Source organism: Carettochelys insculpta, chromosome 5 (genome assembly GCF_033958435.1).
Source record: "Carettochelys insculpta isolate YL-2023 chromosome 5, ASM3395843v1, whole genome shotgun sequence".
NCBI classification, from domain to species: Eukaryota; Metazoa; Chordata; order Testudines; family Carettochelyidae; genus Carettochelys; species Carettochelys insculpta.
Window position 1 is genome coordinate 4,864,296 of NC_134141.1, and position 18,260 is coordinate 4,882,555.

General features: G+C 44.5%; 1 protein-coding gene across 5 annotated transcripts in view; it reads left to right on the forward strand.

Moving 5' to 3' along the window:
• Window positions 1–5,697: 5,697 nt before the first annotated feature.
• Window positions 5,698–18,260, forward strand: part of PIGG (phosphatidylinositol glycan anchor biosynthesis class G (EMM blood group)) — a 101,117-nt gene continuing 88,554 nt past the window's right edge. For 4 of the 5 annotated variants that reach the window (XM_074994570.1, XM_074994571.1, XM_074994573.1 and 1 more), the window contains exons 1-3: window positions 5,698–5,916; window positions 8,119–8,324; window positions 14,252–14,461. In XM_074994570.1, coding sequence (XP_074850671.1) covers window positions 5,757–5,916; window positions 8,119–8,324; window positions 14,252–14,461 — 576 coding nt within the window. In that variant the 5' untranslated portion in view covers window positions 5,698–5,756. The other variant, XM_074994572.1, reaches the window with a different exon arrangement.

Consider the following 18,260-nt stretch of genomic DNA (forward strand, 5'->3'; position numbering starts at 1 on the left):
ACACAGCAGAGCAATCACTGTGATGGGAGCAAATACGTGCCATGCTTTTATTAAAGTGTGGGCATTAGGAGGCAATTAAATAAGGTAGGACCACTTGCCTAAGTATCTCCAATCGAATGTGGAGTTGGGGGGGAACTCACCCTTTGTGGGTAAAGCTACCATATAACTGCTGCTGCCTTCACTCGTGTGCCTCCTTTGTAGCGGGGTTTAAAATGACAACCGTGTGTGCCTTCTCTCATCTCCAGCACTACAAAGCCTTTGAGACTTCCACTGCAGGAGCATGAAGCAGAGATTCACCCCAGTGGACTGCTTTAGATAATCCCTTTTTGATGCTCTGTTTAAACCAGCAGAAACTTAACATACGTACAATTTGCCTGGGACTGTAGAATGGAACGGCAGTAAAAAAGTTAACTGCTGTCCTTTTGGATTTGCTGATGAAACAGTCGTTCTTGGGGATTGTATTGTAATTGGCGATATAATGCAAAGAGTATTATTTCAGAGATATGTCACTCAGCTGAGACAATACACGTACTACATGATGGGGTCAAATTTAGCTACGACAGATCAGGAAAGGGATCTTGGAGTTATAGTGGATAGTTCTCTGAAGACATCCACGCAGTGTGCAGCGGCAGTTAGTAAGGCAAATAGGATGTTAGGAATTATTAAAAAAGGGATCGATAATAAGACAAAAGATATCATACTTCCCCTATATAAAACTATGGTACGCCCACATCTCGAGTACTGCGTGCAGATGTGGTCTCCTCACCTCAAAAAAGATATATTGGCATTAGAAAAGGTTCAGAAAAGGGCGACTAAGATGATTAGGGGCTTGGAAAGGGTCCCATATGGGGAGAGGCTAGAGAGACTGGGACTTTTCAGTTTGGAAAAAAGGCGATTGAGGGGCGATATGATAGAGGTATATAAAATCATGAATGGTGTGGAGAAAGTGAATATAGAAAAATTATTTACCTTTTCCCATAATACAAGAACTAGGGGACACCAAATGAAATTGATGGGTAGTAGGTTCAAAACTAATAAAAGGAAATTTTTCTTCACACAGCGCACAGTCAACCTGTGGAACTCCTTGCCCGAGGAGGCTGTGAAGGCCAGGACTCTATTAGGGTTTAAAAAAGAGCTTGATAAATTTTTGCAGGTCAGGTCCATAAATGGCTATTAGCCAGGGGTAAAGTATGGTGCCCTAGCCTTCAGAACAAGGGCAGGAGATGGATGGCAGGAGATAAATCATTTGATCATTGTCTTCTGTTCTCCTTCTCTGGGGCACCTGGCATTGGCCACCGTCAGCAGATGGGATGCTGGGCTGGATGGACCTTTGGTCTGACCCAGTATGGCCGTTCTTATGTTCTAATATAAGCCCTGTGTTATCAGAAGAGGAAGTCTCTCCTGTTCCCACTTGTCTTTATTCTCTCTCTCTCTCCTGTTCCCACTTGTCTTTATTCTCTCTCTCTCTCTCTCTCTCTCTCTCTCTCTCTCACACACACACACACACACACACACACACACACACACACACACACACACACACACACACACACACAGAGTCAAGGCTGGAGTCAGAGAATACCTGAGGGAGTGAGACGCCATGGAGTAGATTCCGAGGGTGTTCGAAGCACAAGATGGTGTGGAGCAGATCCAGACAAGTTATTAACACAAAGATCTGAGAGGAAAACTGAGTTTTTCAGATGAGAATAAGCGCAGCAAGGGAAATGCAGAGCAAGAAATTGAGAAAAAGATTAGGCATCAGCAAAGCATATTAGGCAAAAATAAATGAGGCTGGGATGGGGCTTGTCTACATGGGGGGTGGTGTTAATCCACAGCAAGTTGATGTGAACAGTTGATACACAAGGTGCAAACCATACTATTAGTGTGCACACAGGCTGCCTGTGCCCCTTTTCAGTTCACATGACGGGGTACGCCCAGTGGGGGCTTACTGTGTGCTAAGCATGGGACATCCTTGGAGGGCAGCTCACGGTCCTTTGCTGCTGAACATTGTGCAATTCCAGGAGCAGAGAGCTGAGGAGAGACAATATCTCTCCATAAAATGGGAGGATCTGCTGCAGAGATGGCTTAAGAGGGAAGCGTTGCCTTCTCCTTCTCAGACAAACTCTGAACTTCGTTAATTCCCCTTTGGGGGACAGCCCTTGGACTGTGCTAGCCCAGGAGGTTGGGCCATATCGCCAATAGCTACAGAGAGGAATGCACCCCCAGAAGGTTCCTTGTGGTGAGGAGATATCCCTCACACTGCCTAAACCTAGACGGCGACTTTGACAATTGCAAGAAGAGGGTGGTGGTGATGGAAGTGGCCCAGAGATGGCTACCTTGAGCTGCCCTGGCTGTCCAAGCACTCACAGCTCGAAAAGCACCCCGGGTCTGAACCTGGTCAAGTAGGGGGGACCAGACTCCCCTACCAACAACCCACATTACACATAACCAACTGCTGTGCCTTGGAGACTGTGGGGGTTGGGAATTATGTTCCCAGTTTGGTTTTACTGGGCCTTGGAAGTGCTTATATGGTGCATGAAATGTTAGTGGGGGGCATCGGGAACAAGCTGCATAGTAATCTCCTCTACATTGCCTTAGGCTGCCTTGGCGCGCTACGATATTACACTGAGATGTGCGCTTTGGAGGCAGAGAATACCTCACTCAAAAAAGGCAAAGGGCAGACCCGTGAGACAAGCTGTGATGTAATTCACCAAGATGCTCCCACCCCCAAGAAATGCGACACAAGTGGAACAGAATGGCAAGCCACACCAGGGACAATGACATCACCACATCAGACTAAAACGGAGAAATTTCTCCACCTTAGATTCTGCTTTACCTCCCCGAGACCCACACTGAAACTGCAGAAGGGTTCTGCGCTGACTCATACACAAACTGCTCCCAGTCTGCCTCTGTGTAACCCTGAGAAAAGACATTCAGAGCTGCTCAGCTTTGCTATCCTAAGGTTAACTTTTTCTGTATGACGCCTGTTACAACTGGCCACTGTATGGCTTTCCATGCCTACGCCTACCAAACCTCTTTTCTGAGAACCAATGTCAAATAAACCACTGGATTTCACACAGTTGAATATTTTCATCATTTAAATTTGCTTTAGAGGGGGAAGGGAGGTGGGACACAAGTTGTAAGTGCTTCATGCTGCTGACTGTTTTTTGAGCAGGTGAATAGGGTTGGGGGAACAAGGGGATGGGCACATTCACCAGGCAGGACGGATGCAGGGAAAAGAAAGGAATGGGGTAGATCAGTATTTGCCCTCCATGGCGTGGGCTTGAAAAGCAGCGGTTGTTATGGCTTGAGCATGAGTCAGAAGTCAACAGCCCAGCCAGGACAGGCGCTGTTCTAAAAAGCGGATTCGAATGGGCATTTGCGAATGGGCGGACAGCAGGAAAGAGGTGGGAGTGGAGGACACGGAAAAGCTCCTAGGTTACATGGAGCATGTCACCCAGAGGAAAAGCTACCACAGCAATGCAGTATATTGTAAAGATTAACATACTGACCTTCCCCATGATCTGCCTCTTCGGTCCTGGCCTGGGTTTTTGGCTGGAGACTGGGCTTGCTCCCTACATGGCTTCCCTCAGAGAGGGATCATCACTGTCTTCTTTGCATTCCTCCTCCAGTGATTATTGCTAATCATCCTTGCAGGGTATGATGATAAAGAGGGGACAACAGGGTTGTAATTGTGCAAATTCGTGTCCAGCTCCTCAAACCAAGGGGAGATTATACTTTTACTTCTGTTCTGTGCTTTTTAGCTTAAGTCCCCCTGAGTTCTTTGCTCTTTAATCAGCAGTGAACTGTCTGGGTTGTGACCCATGGTGGGCATCTATTTGGCAGTGGTCACCCAGAAAATCTTTTTCTGCAGATTGACCACACAGTCTTGTTGCATTGACACTTCTCCCCAGGTTGCAATGGGATCTCAGCCTGACTCCAAGCAGCTGCTTCTTGCATGTTGTAGGATTTTTGGAGGAATATCACAGCAGTGCAGCTATAACACAACCGAGTAGTAAACTGGCAAATTCAGACACTGTATCAGCTTTTAAGTGGGAGAAGGGAGGCGTGTTCCACTTGCTGCCAGAGGCCTATATGGCACACAGGTCAACAGACAGGTCTGTAACAGCCAGCAGGTAGAGGATTGCCAAAGCCACATGCAGCAGCACTGTGTGCACATGGCCATGTTGTCATCCACTTATGACCTTGATCATGGAGCTCCAATTGGCAGATGACAACGTGGTTCCTGCTCTTTCTCGAGCAGCCCTTCAGACAATTTTAAGTGCCTTCACCAAAGCATATAAGAATCTCGGCCTCGTGCTGTGTGTCAAAAAGACCAAGGTGCTCCACCAACCCTCACAAAGGGGAGAATCTCATGTACCTCAGTTGAAGTCAATGGAGAACTGCCGGAAAATGTGGAGCATTTCTCATACCTTGGAAGTCATCTTTCTGCTAAAGTCGATGTTGATGCAGAAATTCAGCATGGTCTGAATTGTGCAAGCTCTGCTTTTGCCCACCTGAGACAAAGGGTCTTTGAAAACCGGGATATCTGTGCCAAGACAGAGCTCCTGCTATACCGCCCAGTTGTTATTCCAATGCTACTGTATGCATGTGAAACCTGGACAACATACAAGCGTCATTTGAAGGCACTTGAACAATATCAGTGCTGCTTCAGGAGAATCCTAAATATCTCTACGGAGGTTAGCATCCTAGAAGAGTCAAATGTGACCAGCTTTGGTGCCATAATCAATCACCAACAAATTCATTGGACTGGTCATGTGGCTCAGATGTCTGATCAGCCCCTCCCAAAACAGATTCTGTTTTCCGAGTTGGAGGAAGGAAAGAGGCGCATGGGGGCCAGTGGAAGTGATTTAAGGACGTGCTGAAGGCATACATGAAAAAGTACAGCAGGGGTGTCGACACCTGGTGAAACCTTGCCTGGGACCATCCCCAGTGGAGAGTGGAAATCCATGAGGGGTGGCGCAATTTGAGAAGTCCTGCCTCAGTGCAGATGAGGAGGGGCGGAGAAGAAAAGAGTGTCAAAAAATGGCCCTGCAACCCTTTACACCTGCCCCTTTTGTGATAAGATCTGCGGCTCCACAATGGAGCCGATCAGCCAGCAACGGACTCACAAATAGGAGGGTGACATGAAGACGTCCTACTGGCTATTGAGCAACGGCCAAGAGAAGAGAGACATGGCCAATGCCCCAAACAAATTCATCTGGCAGTGAACGCAACCCCCCCGAAAGGCGTTCCAGGATGGAGGGCAGCTGCTGGCTGGGTCTTCCAACTTTTTTTTTTTTGACCAGGCCAGTCCCATTCTCTGCAGGCCAGATGGAGCCCAATGACTGTGGTGCTGCTAAGTTCCTTTAGCCTAGAAAGACAGCTCCTCCCCCGTTCCCTCCGTGTACTGCAGCCCACAGACCCCAACTATTAACAAATGCTTGTCCCTGGAAGAGAGGGGGAAGCACAACGCGGATTGATCCCTGGGCCGCACCATAGATCGGTGCCCTGTGGAAGGGGTTTCTGGGAGTTGTAGTTTCCTGGGTGACTCTTCCTGTCTCAGGCCGGTTTGGCGGTGAGGTTCGGTGCGTTCCGCAGCTGCAGGCTGCTGGTTGGTTAGTCACTAGCCAATCGCCTGGCCGGAAAGTCAGAGTCTTGGTAGCTGATTGGGCGGCGTTGAACCTGCCCCGCCCCTGCACCTGAGCCGGACGGGCTCGGAGGCGCTGGCCCAGGGTCCCCCCCCCGGAGCCGAGATGCGAATACGCTCAGGGGTGTTCGCTGCCGGCTGTGTCCTGCTGCAGGCGCTGGGCGTGGGGCTGTTCCTGCGGGGCTTCTTCCCCGTGCCCGTGCGCTCCCTGCCGCGGAGAGAGGCCCGCGGGGTCCCGCCCGCCGAGCCGGCCCCGCCCGGCCCAGGTAACCGGCTGTTCCCCGCCGCCCGGCCCGGCCCTGTTCCCCCTTCCCCCCGTCCGATCCGGGAACCAGCCCTCCGCCTCCTCCGGGCCTGACCTGGCCTCGCCTCGCCTCGCCCCGCCCGCCCCAGGTAACCCGCTCCCCTGCCAGGCCCGGCCCGGCTCCCTCTCCCTTCTCTGTGCCGAGCCTGGCCCAGTAACTGCCCCTGGTCCTTCTTCACCCTGCCCGCCCCGATCCTTCTGCCCAACCCGGGTAGCCACCCTTGCGCCTCTGGCTGATCTGGGGAACTGGAGCCTGTCTCTCCCCCCAGTCCATTCTGCCCTTCTCCATCTTCCACCAGGAAACCGCCCCGCTCCAGTCCCTGGAGTTGTAGCCTGCTCCTCACTCCTTGGCCCAGCTGGGCGATCACCCAGTGCCTCTCTACAGACTGGAGAACAGGGGTGCACCTCCTCTCCTTCTGGGGTTACCCCAACCCCCTGCCTTGCCAGTCCTTTGTTCACTTGTCCATCTGAACAGACCTTGTCGAATCTAATTGTCCAAAGCAAGAAAATCCAGAGCTGCATCATTAGCTTGTGCACGTGCCGTGTCTGTCCTTGCTACTTGGACTTTTGTTGTTTTTGCATGGATCGTATCCATGTTTATTGGAGCTATTAATTTTCTCCTGTCACAGCCTACATTGCTCTGCCATGGCCCCTGTACCTTTTATTATAACAGTTCCATTTATACTGTTTTCATTAACAGCAATTCCGTTAAAAGTTGAATCTCTCTAGTCCAGCACTCTCTGGTATAGCAACATGCGTAATCTGTCATGATTTTAGTTTATCACATGACTGCTTATCATGGTGGGTGTGGCCAAGTTTCCCAAGGTCCCATAAAGTTTGTTTCCATCCACCATTCCTGGTTCTTTGTGTTCTGTGCTGTTATTTAACTGTAATCTACCCCTAAATGTCTTCTAAGAGCCCAGTAAGCAGTGAAAGTATTGGTAATGCTGCTGGACAGTATTGACCTCCTGTGGTCCAGCAACTTCTTTTGTTCAGCACCAGTCAGTCCTGAGAGTGCCGGACTAGAGACGTTATGCTTGTATTAAAGCCTTTTACAGGATGTTAGAATTTGGTATTAAAAGTTTGCTTTGCACTGGAAAGCAAGATCCAGTGCCTAAGTGTGTGAAGACTAGTTTAGTTAAATGGCTCATGGGGGAGAATATAGTCTGCAGAAGTTGAGGCACTGGCAATGAGGTGGGTGACCCTATAAGGTTTAATTTGACTGATGCCCTATCAGCTGGACAACATGTAGCGATAGTAGCTTGGTCTGAAGCGAGCTGGGGTCTAGTGACTGTTCTGGTCCAGCCATCAATGAGACCCCTCCCACATTCCATCAACCCCCTTATTGCCCAGGGGATAGGACTGGCCTATTATCTCCCCATGCCACTTTGGAATGAGACTGGACTGCTAATTCCCCAATGGCAGGTGGAAGTAGGGCTGCTGTCACAAATGCTTGCTTCTGTACATCTGCACTACCCTTGTTATACTTTCCCTGCTTGAAAAGAGCAAGATAGCGTAATTATTACTTCTTTCAGTTGAAACCCTACTTAGTGCAAGTGAGCTGGTGTGTTTTGTTCATTCTCTAACAATACATAAAAGCATGGGCACAATGGGATTCCAAATACCCATATTTTCTAAATGTACACAACATGGAAGCTAAATATGCAAACAGTTAGCTGGCTTCTAAAACAGACAGTGTAGTGGTTGCCAGTAGAGGGCTCACAAACCATTTTACCCAATTTCTGTTCACTTCATTTAGCACTTCCCATCACTGAAGGGCAACGCTGCAGGTCAGAGGTGAGGAATTGTGTTTCTGGAATCTGTCAGATAAAAAATGTATGGACTGAGTTGTGATTTCGTGAAAATTCTCTCGCACAAGCTAACATTGATGGGGTAGACACAGATTCCATGCAGGTGATTCAAAACAGTATGGTTGTGTTGTTTTATAAGCAAAATCAGAACACACACAGTCAAATACTGAGACTGGACTAGTATGTCAAATATTGGCAACATGGGCTGACTTTCTAAGTTTAAATTCCTGACAGTGGTAATTAAAACTGTTGAAGAAGTCTTTCTTGAAGTTGGTGATGTTCTGATCACTTTTGCTGTGGATCCTTAACTTGAACTGATGCTCCACACTTTTTTTTTTTTTTGTTTTTTTCAGGAGTGTCTTCTAATTGGACCAAGATTCCATCACCGCTTTTCAAAAAAGTTGTTATCGTGTTGATAGATGCTTTGAGAGATGATTTTGTGTTTGGCTCAAAGGGTAAACAGTTCATGCCCTACACTTCGCAGCTTGTTGAAAAAGGACCATGCCACAGTTTCATAGCTGAAGCAAAGCCTCCCACTGTTACCATGCCTCGAATTAAGGTAACCAAAATGGGATTGTTTATCTTAATGTGGTGGTGGTGTTTCTTAATCAGTGATCCTAGTTGCTTTCAAGTATCATTGTGCCCTACCCAGCAAGGGATCCAAGTCAGCATGACACCTAGTGTTCCAAGAGTTGAGAATGGAAAGAAGTGCATCTTTTCATTTCTTATAGCAATAGCTGGAATACTGTAATTGCAACCTTAATTGATGGAAGAAGAGGCTTGGTGCTTTGGAGCCATTCTCCTTTCTATTTTTAAGATTGAGAATGTAGAGATATTGCACAGTTTGACTCAATAAGCTTAACACCACTCTTGCTGCAGCATCAGTATAAGAACTATTTTTTGTGTAACGTTGACAGAAGAACGTGGGCATCAGCAAGCCATGAAAGAAGGCAGAGGGCAGTTAAGAAGATGAAGAGGGCAGTTAAGAAGATGAAGAGAAGGAATGGAAGGGAAAGTAACAATGGGTACCACATGGGTAGTAGCCTCTGTATAGTTGTTTGCCAACGGCTTCCATTTTATAAGCCTCTTCTATTCCCATCTGATAAGCTTTGGGTGGGAAAACTTAAAATCCAGATTTACTCTAAGATGTTTTTGCAACATTTTAGTAGAAAATTGGTCCAGCTGAGTTTCAGAGCACTAAAATCAAATTGTGAATATTTGTTCACTACTTAACTCTCAGTATCTCCCAACAATAGATCTGCCTGGATCACAAGCAAGGGGGGAAAATACAGGGAAAGGTTACAGTCACACTGGACAAACAAGCATGTCAGACAAGTTACTAAGAGCAAGCAAAAAGTTTAGAAGAATTTTAAAGGCTGGTTGAGAATGGAATGTTATATTTTAGAGATCAGAAAGTGTAGGGGGAAAATAACTGCTAAAACCAAGTAGATTTGGACCTTCCAAAGGCAATTAAATAGCAAAAAGTTCTTTAGTTATATAAATAAAAATAAAACAAGGAAAGATGTGGGACTTCGAACCACTGAAAATCAAGGTAAAGATGAACCCATGTGGTATGGCCCAACCCCTAAATGAAAACTATACCTGAGTTTTTAATATGAGTAATGTGGAGGTTGGTGACATTTGGCAGGGATGGCTAATGGTAATTACCACATCCTAGTTGGAAACCAAGCTCAGACCATTTATTGGGCCCAAATTGGGGACCCAGGTAATCTCCATCCAAGCACACTAGCAAGGATTGCATATGAAGCCCATCAATTTTGCCTAAGGTCTTAGAAGTTTTGAAAGAAGGCATTGTTAAGGGCATAGAGGTAAATGATGATTGAGATATACAGCATAGTTTCACAAGAGGTTGATCCTGCTAGAGCAACCTGATCTTTCTTTGAAAAGATAACTCTCTCTAGACAGAAGAAATGCAGTAGATCTAATCTATCTGGATTTCAGTTATGCTGGTTTAGACAAATTCTGCATCTTAGCAGGAGGTTAGATTAGATGACTCTTGTTGTTAGAAAGGACCACGTGGTTCTATTATTCTATGCTGAAAGATGAACAGTAAGGCTGGAGGGAGGCTACTAGTAGAATTATTCAGTGATCAGTCTCCAGACCAATCTTATTTAATTTAATTAGTGTCCTGGGCACAAAAAGTGGCAGTATGCTCTTAGAGTTTCTTCATGATGCAAAGTTGGAAGGCATTGCCAGTAAGAGAGAGTACTGGAATATTACACAAAAAGACTTGAATCATCTTGAAAACTGGAGTAATAAAAATGGGATGATATTTAATAGTGCGAAGTCATGCATTAGGGACTAACAAGAAGAATTTTTCCTGGCGTTTAAGCAGGTGACATTAGCAGCAACAGAAGATATATTAGCATTAGAAAAGGCTCAAAAACAGGCAACTAAAGTGATTAGGGGGTTAGGAAGGAACCCGTATGAAGAGAGATTAGAGACTAGGACTAGGACTTCCATTTTAGAAAAAGAGGAGACTAAGTGGGGGATATGTTAGAGGTGTATAAAACTGAGTGGTGTGGAGAAAGTGAACAAGGAAAAATTACTTGTTCCCATAATATCAGAACTGGAGGACACCAAACGAAATTAATGGGCAGAAGGTTTAAGACAAATGAAAGGAAGTTCTTCACACCTGTGGAACTCCTTGCCAGAGGAGGCAGTGAAGGCTAGGACTATAACAGGGTTTAAAAAAGAGCTAGATAAATTCATGCAGGTTAGGTCCATCAGTGGCTGTTAGCCAGGATGGGTAAGGAATGGTGTCCCTAGCCTCTGTCTGTAAGAAGCTGGAGATGGATGACAGGAGAGAGATTGCTTGATCGTCCCCTGTACAGTCCACTCCCTCTGGGGCACCTGGTATTGGCCACTGTTGACACACAGGATACTGGGCTGGCTGGACCTTTGGTCTGACCCAGTATGGCCATTCTTATGTTCTTAAGTGAAAGATCTGGGTGTATGGTCAATCACAGGAAAAATATGAGCTGCCAATGTGGTACACCTGTTAAAAAGGCTAATGTAATCATCAGGCAAGGTTTTTCCAGTAGAGATAAGTAAGTATTATTACAAATATACAAGGCATCGGTGAAACCTCGTGTGGAAAGGTTCTGCTCTCCCATGTTTCAGAAAGAGGAATTTAAACTGGAGCAGATACAGAGAAGGGATGATTAGAGGAATGGAGAGCCTATGTTATCTGAGGAGACTTAAGAGGCTTATGTGTGTTACAGGATGAAAGCTGAGGGTGGGGGATATGATATTCATAAATACTAGTGAAGAAGCACAATTATTTAAGTGAAGGGCCACTGTTGGTGCTGGTACAAATAGCTTAAACTGGACATCTTAAGTTGAGGCTTTAAATTAGATGAACTTTTCCGGTCATCAGAGGAGTGATTCTGCAATAGTTTTCTAAGAGAAGTAGTGTGTGCAAAAAAATCCAGCTCGGTTTCCAGACTGAACTTGATGTGTTTACGGAAGGGATGATAGGATGAAGTATCTACAGTGGCCTACACCCCACCCTTGATGAACATTGAAAAATATCTCCACCCCTTGGAGGTGGAAGTGGGAGGGCTCTAACTTCCATGTGAGAATTCTTTCCTAGGCACGAGACCCTGATTCAGGGTCTATCTGATAACCATATTTGGGATGAGGAAAGAATTTTATCTCAGTGCAGATTTGCAGAGACTGTTTGTTTGTTTTTTGCCTTCCTCTGCAACTTGGAAAATGGCTCATTTGCTGCTTTGAACTAGAATTAATGATCGATTCCGTGGAACTTCACATCTTTAAATCATGGTTTGAGAACTTGAGAAACTCAGAGAGGGGTTGATTACAGGAATCGGTGACATTTGGTGGCCTGTGTTTTGCAAGGTGTCAGACGAGATTATTTGTGGTGGCCCCTTCTCACTTTAAAGTCTGGGTCAGTCTCTCGTTATTCTTCCCCTCCAAGCCAAGTAATTCCACCTTTTTTAAGCTCACAGGACAATGAACCCAAAGTCAGTGGCAGAAAATTAAAATGTCTCTGTTCCCCCTTGTATTAGTCAATTGTCTCTGTTTGAAACAATTATTTTTTCCTGAGGTACAGATTCTGTCCTGTGGTGCTATCCTGTCCATTAAGCAGTCCTCTCTCCTTGCTTAGCTTGGTGGCTGAGTTTACCTTTTGTATGTAGATGTGCATTCGCAGTCCTGTGCCTGCGGTTACATTGATTAGATAGATATGCATTGCTTGAGCAGGCTGAGCTCACAGGCTTCCTGCCAAATACATTTTAGGAACATATTTTCATTGCACATCTCAGACTCTGACTGTGTGTTTTGTACATATACCACCCTATGATTTTGGGTTTCAGAGATGTAGCCGTGTTAGTCTGTAGCTTCACGAAACAAAGCAAGCAGTCCAGTAGCACCTTAATGCTAACAATTTTATTTATTAAGTAATGAGCTTTCATTGTCACCAGGTCGCATATGGAACGTCACATAACACCTTTTAAATGCAGCTTATGGTGTCCAAGTGTTGGGGCAATATATGTCAGGGCTGATATGAGTTAAAGTATGGTCTGCCATTTAACGGTTGGTATTGAGGGGCACACAGGATCAGTCATGCTAACTTCTTTTAAACTTTCTGGACATTGTTTTGAGTATTGTTAGTATTTAATGAAAAACATGGTTAAACATAAGTAAAAACATGTTGTCCGAACAGTATCTTTTAAAAGATGCTGAAATTGAGATGTTGAAATCTCTAAGTTGGAGTTCAAACATTTCTTTGTGTTAGATAAAAATGTGTTTGTGGGCTGTGAAAGGTTTCTGTACTTCGCTATTCATTTCTTTGCTTTTAGTGATTAGATTGTGTAAATGATCTGGTGAGAAAATACTCTGTAGTCACTTAGCAACCATAACTGGCTTTTGAAACCAATATTACTTTTTGAATAATAAGACTTTAAAATGTCTCTCTAATACTTTGGATGCATGATTGGAATGTATACTGTGTGTAGAAGCTTTGTTTCAAAGAACAAATGCTGAAATTAAACCGAATAAATATTACGTGAAAAGAGATCTGACTTCTGAAGTTGCTTTCCCAGCTGGGTTATTGAAATTCCTGTTCTCAAAATTCCATGGCAGTTGTGGATTTGAGGTTTTTATTGTTCTCCAGAATCCAACGTTGAATTAAAAATGAAAAAAACTTATACCTTCTAGACGTGTAGAGAGCTAGCTAGTAATTCACATGCTGTTCAACCAGTACAGAGGCCGCAGAATATGTACAGGCCTCCGTTATGTTCTGTCCTCAATCAAACCTGGTTTATTACAGTTAGAATGCCTGCTAGAGATAGGTGTCTGATGCTGTCCAACCATCAGATTTTAGGTCTTCTGTGGGTGCAAGTGTGCATGTCTTTTTCTATCCTGCTTTCACTGGATTTAAGTGAAAGGTGATTTGCACAGGAAGGATCAGTAGGCATGCGAGCAAATGATCATAATGCCTTAAAGAGTGACTGAGTGGGGCCTACTCTTGCCACATTATTTCTGGTGTATGCCTAGAAAATGAAGATTAGCTTCACAGCAACAGTAGACATGAGCTTTTCTTCATATGAGGAAGGCCTGCTGTGATCATTTGCTGCCAAGAGGTTTGTACACTGAGCTTCAAGCTAAAAATGAAGTTTTGGACCTGATCCTTGCTATCTCAGCCAGACTTTCCCCGTCAAAGTTTTTGCATAAACCCATAAGGCTGAGTTCACCAGGTCTGCGCTGGATTAACTCTGCAACTTTCATGGTAGAATTTTGAAATGTAATCTTTTAGATTGATTTGCAAAAGCCTTTTTGAAATCAGTGGCCTCCCCATCTCTGCTAAGAAACTGACCAAACAACTTCATATCATTTGTATACATGATGATATTTAACCTTAGAATTTTGTCTCTTTTATTAATAAATCCCAGCTTTAGTTAAAAAGGCTTGGCTCTTCTTGTGTGTTTGGGTAAGATGTGTAATATTCTTTGAGCTAGTGGGTCTCTTGGGACTGATAGGACTTTACGGATGATGACTATTTAAATTGTGTCTGGGTGGGCGCTGAAGTTTGCATTGCTAAAATTGAGCTGTGTTTTGGCTTTTTGGTGACCAGCAAGGCATCACAAAAGGTTTGTGTTTATTGACTTGGGGAAACCTAATTATAGACTGTCCCCCGTCCCCCAGTGTTGGGGACTTTCTGCCCTGTTCTTTCCATTTTGCTCTGAACGAGCATTCTCAGTACAGCTCCTTCTATGACCCTGTGGTCACAGTCATAGACAGGGTATTGGACTTGATACCTTCTAGTATGGCAATTCATGTGTTAATTCATTTATTAGGCTTTGATGGAGTAAGCCTCATCTCCTGCTCTCACCAGACCTGGTTTAATTTTACCTCATTGTTTTTTTCACGCCACCATCAAATACATCGTTAGCTTCTGTTTGTGTACCTTATTTGTTCATTTATTTATCTGTCTTTCTCTAGGCTTTGATGACTGGTAGCATACCTGGCTTCATCGATATTATCATGAACCTTAATTCTCCTGCACTCTTGGAAGACAACCTTATATGGCAGGCAAAAGCAGCTGGGAAAAGAATAATCTTTTATGGTGATGACACTTGGATTAAACTGTTTCCAAAGCACTTTGTGGAATATGATGGGACTACCTCATTTTTTGTGTCTGATTATACTGAGGTAAGAATCATTCACAAAGTCAAATTAGATATTGAGCGCACAAATGTATCCCTGATATTGTTGTGGAATATGCAAGACATCATCTACTAATTTTAAAACTAGCATATCTCAGTCCAGTTTTCAAAGTATTTACAGTATGAAATGAGAGACTTTGCTGTGCTTGTGGATTTTGATGCTATAATAATAGGATGACAGGAGAAATTCCTTATTGAACAACATGCTGTTTTTGAAAATCCTGTTTGTTATTCCAGGGCTACTTAATTTGAAAAGATTAAGCATATGCCATTTTTTTTTGTCCATTTATGTGCAGGAACACCGTGATTAACTCTTCTAATAGTCATATGAGTTATCCACAAAAATTTGTGCTGATGGGACACTAACTTATTCTGTGGAATTTTAAATAAAGCCACATGTGTTTTCAGTCCTGTCACATTTCCCGGAGTACAATCCAATATGGAAAGATCTGTTTGTACATTTCAGTGCAGAAGCCTTGGGAGAAACAACTTTTTAAACAAAATGCCCTTTTGTGCCCCTGTGAGCCATTGCAGTGGCCTGTTGCTCCCTACATGGGGTAACATACAGATGCAAGCAGGACACTGCAATGATTTGTTCTTTCTACATAATCCTGTTTGTGCTGAACTCTCCGTTTTGTTATAAAGGATGAGATTACAATGTCAGGGACTGGAGGATTTCATGATCGGAAGTCTGGGACTAGAGGCAAAAGTGTTGTAGACTGAGGTACTAGAAACAGTGTTGAAGGTTTGATTTCTCATGATGCGGACCCTACCAAATTCATAGCCATGGAAAAACCATATAATGGTCTGTAAAATATGATTTCCCTCATTAAATCTTTTATATGCTTTTTACCCTGTGTTGTATGAGTTTCATGGGGGAGAGGAGCCTTCCTCAAATTGGGGGTCCTGACCCAAAAGAGAGCTGCAGGGGGGTTGCGAAGGTTTTTTTTTTTTTAAAGTGGGTTTGGGACGTTGCCACCATAATTTCTGTGCTGACTTCAAAGCTGGATGGCTGGAGAGCAGCAGTACCTATTGGCTCTGAAGGCGATGCCCCTACAGCAACAGAGCCGAAGTTAACGTGGCAACACCAAAGCACGCTGTCCTTCCTTATGTACTGCAACTGGCATTAGCTCTTCCTTCAGAGCTAGGTTCCCAGCCAGCAGCCACCATTCTTCAACTCTGTAGCACCACTGCTGGCAGTAGTAGTGAGGATAGCAGCACCCCCATTCTCTGTGATAACCTTGCAATCCCTCTTGCAACTCCTTTTTGGCTCAGGACCCCTAAAATTACAGCGCTGTGCAATTTCAGGTTTAAATATATGAAATAATGATATTTGATTTTACATTGTATGGTCCTGAAATTCAGCAAAATGGGCCATGAATGTAGTCTGTCCTTACTCACGAATCAACAACTGACATTAGAGCAGTGTAACAGCAGAAAACTGGTCTGCTGCCTCATATGCATTTACCTGACCTGGCCAGGTGTGTGTCTGCATCTTAAAAATTAGACTTGTACAATTAGTGTTCCTTTCATTTTTGACATTGTAGTGGCTTAAAGGACTACCAGAATTAGAAATAGTGCGAAGTAGCATGCCAAACTTTTAATCCCGTACTTCAGACAGCATTAGAAAGTGTTAGTTTTTGGATCGCTCCTGTGGTTCATGAGATTATTTTAGCAGAGGAAGAAGGGAAGTGATCAAGTTTTAAAGTCACTTGTTTCAGTATTTTGAATGTTAGACTGGAAGACATTCCACTATTAAAGATATTTTTTGGACATCAGGTTAGATTCTTTCTTCCAGTAAACTGAGAGACCATTTAGTGGATGATGTCCCAAGTGTTTTCTAAAGAGGATTGGAAATCGTTTTTTCATAACTTAACTTTGTTAGGAATATAATAGGCCCCTTGAATGCATTAGAAACATTGATGTGATGTGAAGTTTTCAGTGTGAATTATTCCATTGTTAGGCATCTTTACCTTTTTATGGTGGCAATACATTGATTGGATGGTACGTCCTTGTGATGGGTTCCCACAGTGATACCACTGAGCCCTCTGATTCACTAGCCTGGGTGCCCTCTCAGCACTGAGCTGCTGCGGTAAGATATCAGCCACTCCCAATCTCACACTTCCTCCAGCATTCACGTCGGCTGGGTCTACGCTACAGAGTTTTGTTGACAGAAGGGGACCTCTATCGACGTAGCTCAGGGAGCGTCTACACACTTAAAGCATTCTGTTGACAAAGTCTTGACAGCACTCCCCATTTTACTCAACAGTATTATCCCTCAAAAATTTGAGGCACAACAGTCTCTGGACAGAGTACTGCTGACAAAAGTGCGGTGTAGACACACCTGTTGACAGAGGGCTTCCGGTTGCCCGGCAGAGCTGCTGTTCCGCTTTCTGGCACCAGAGGGCAGTACAGTCTGGCAGCTCTCTGTCAACAGAGCAAGTTGTGCTTAGATGCAATCTGTTGACAGAGGTTCTGTCAATTACCCCGTCGACAGTAATGTCTATCGACAGATGCTTCTAGTGTAGACGTAGCCATAGAATGGACATGCTGAGCTGCAGCTGCATGTGCGCTTTGGCCAGCCACTGCAGGAAACGATAGAAAAGAGGCTACAACGATAACGCCTCTCCTCCCCCCCAGAGCCATACCATCCAGCTAGGATTAAAACCCTGACCAGTATACATTTCTTACTCGGTTTGGCTCTCCCTCAATGTGGTGAAGATACGCACAATATGCTTGTATTAACCAAGCTGAGATTTTACCCCTAGGGCAGGGATTTCCAACCTATGGGTTTTGACCCAAACATGGGTCCCGATTAGATTTGTTAAGGGTCTCCAGCAGCTCAAGCTGCATGTGCCTCTTAAAGGAGCCATTTGCAGCTCCTTAATATTGTCACATTCAACAGCTATCTCTATCAATAGAGAAGCAATTATGCATTACAAAGAGCTTCTCCGTCTTTCATATTCCTAGTCTTCCTTGGCAAACCACTTCATAGACTCTTGCAGTGAGTAATTTTCGCACCCCTCCTCCCTTCCCCTCTTTTGCCCCCCTCGCTTCTGTTCTACATGGCTGATTTGTCAGTTCTAATTTTTTTTTGTTTGTATTTGTCCCCAACCCCTGAGTGTGATTTCCCTGCCAGCCCCTCCAGCCTCTGAGTCTGGGGTTTAAGTTGGGGGAGTGGTTTGGGGATGACGGTCTTTCCCTCAGCACAACACAGACCTAAAATAATAGTTAACTGTAATAAATGTAGATGCAGCAGCTCTAGTACTTTCACCCACTTTTGCCTGCTTTTTGCCCCTGGGCTGACCAGCAGCTTTTCGGATAGCAGAGAGGCAGAATACAGGAAAGTAAGGTCCCCCCAGCCTCAACTTGTGTTAATATGAAAATGCGTAAGGCGAGTCCGTGCAAAGCCTGTACAGGTTTTCTTTTGAAATGAGAGGAACTTAGAATGCACATAAAACTCAAAATGGGCTGTCAAACTGAGTAGTACTTGCAAAGTCTTTACACTGCATTAGAAGTGAATGGGATGGGAGGGACTGGGCTCCTCCACTGAAAACCTTTAGAAGCATAAAAGAGTTAATACTGGAGACAGTACTCCCTTGTGACCAGTAGGAAGGAAGCGCTAGAGCTGAAAGACATGGAAATAAGGAAGGTATATTAGTGAAGAGGCTCGACTGTTGGCTTTTAAAGAAAATAAATGTCTGACGATGGCTTGACAAGCCTATTTTCTTGGATTTTTTTTCTTTAATATATATACGCATGTTCTTGTCTGTTTTGGAGTCTCT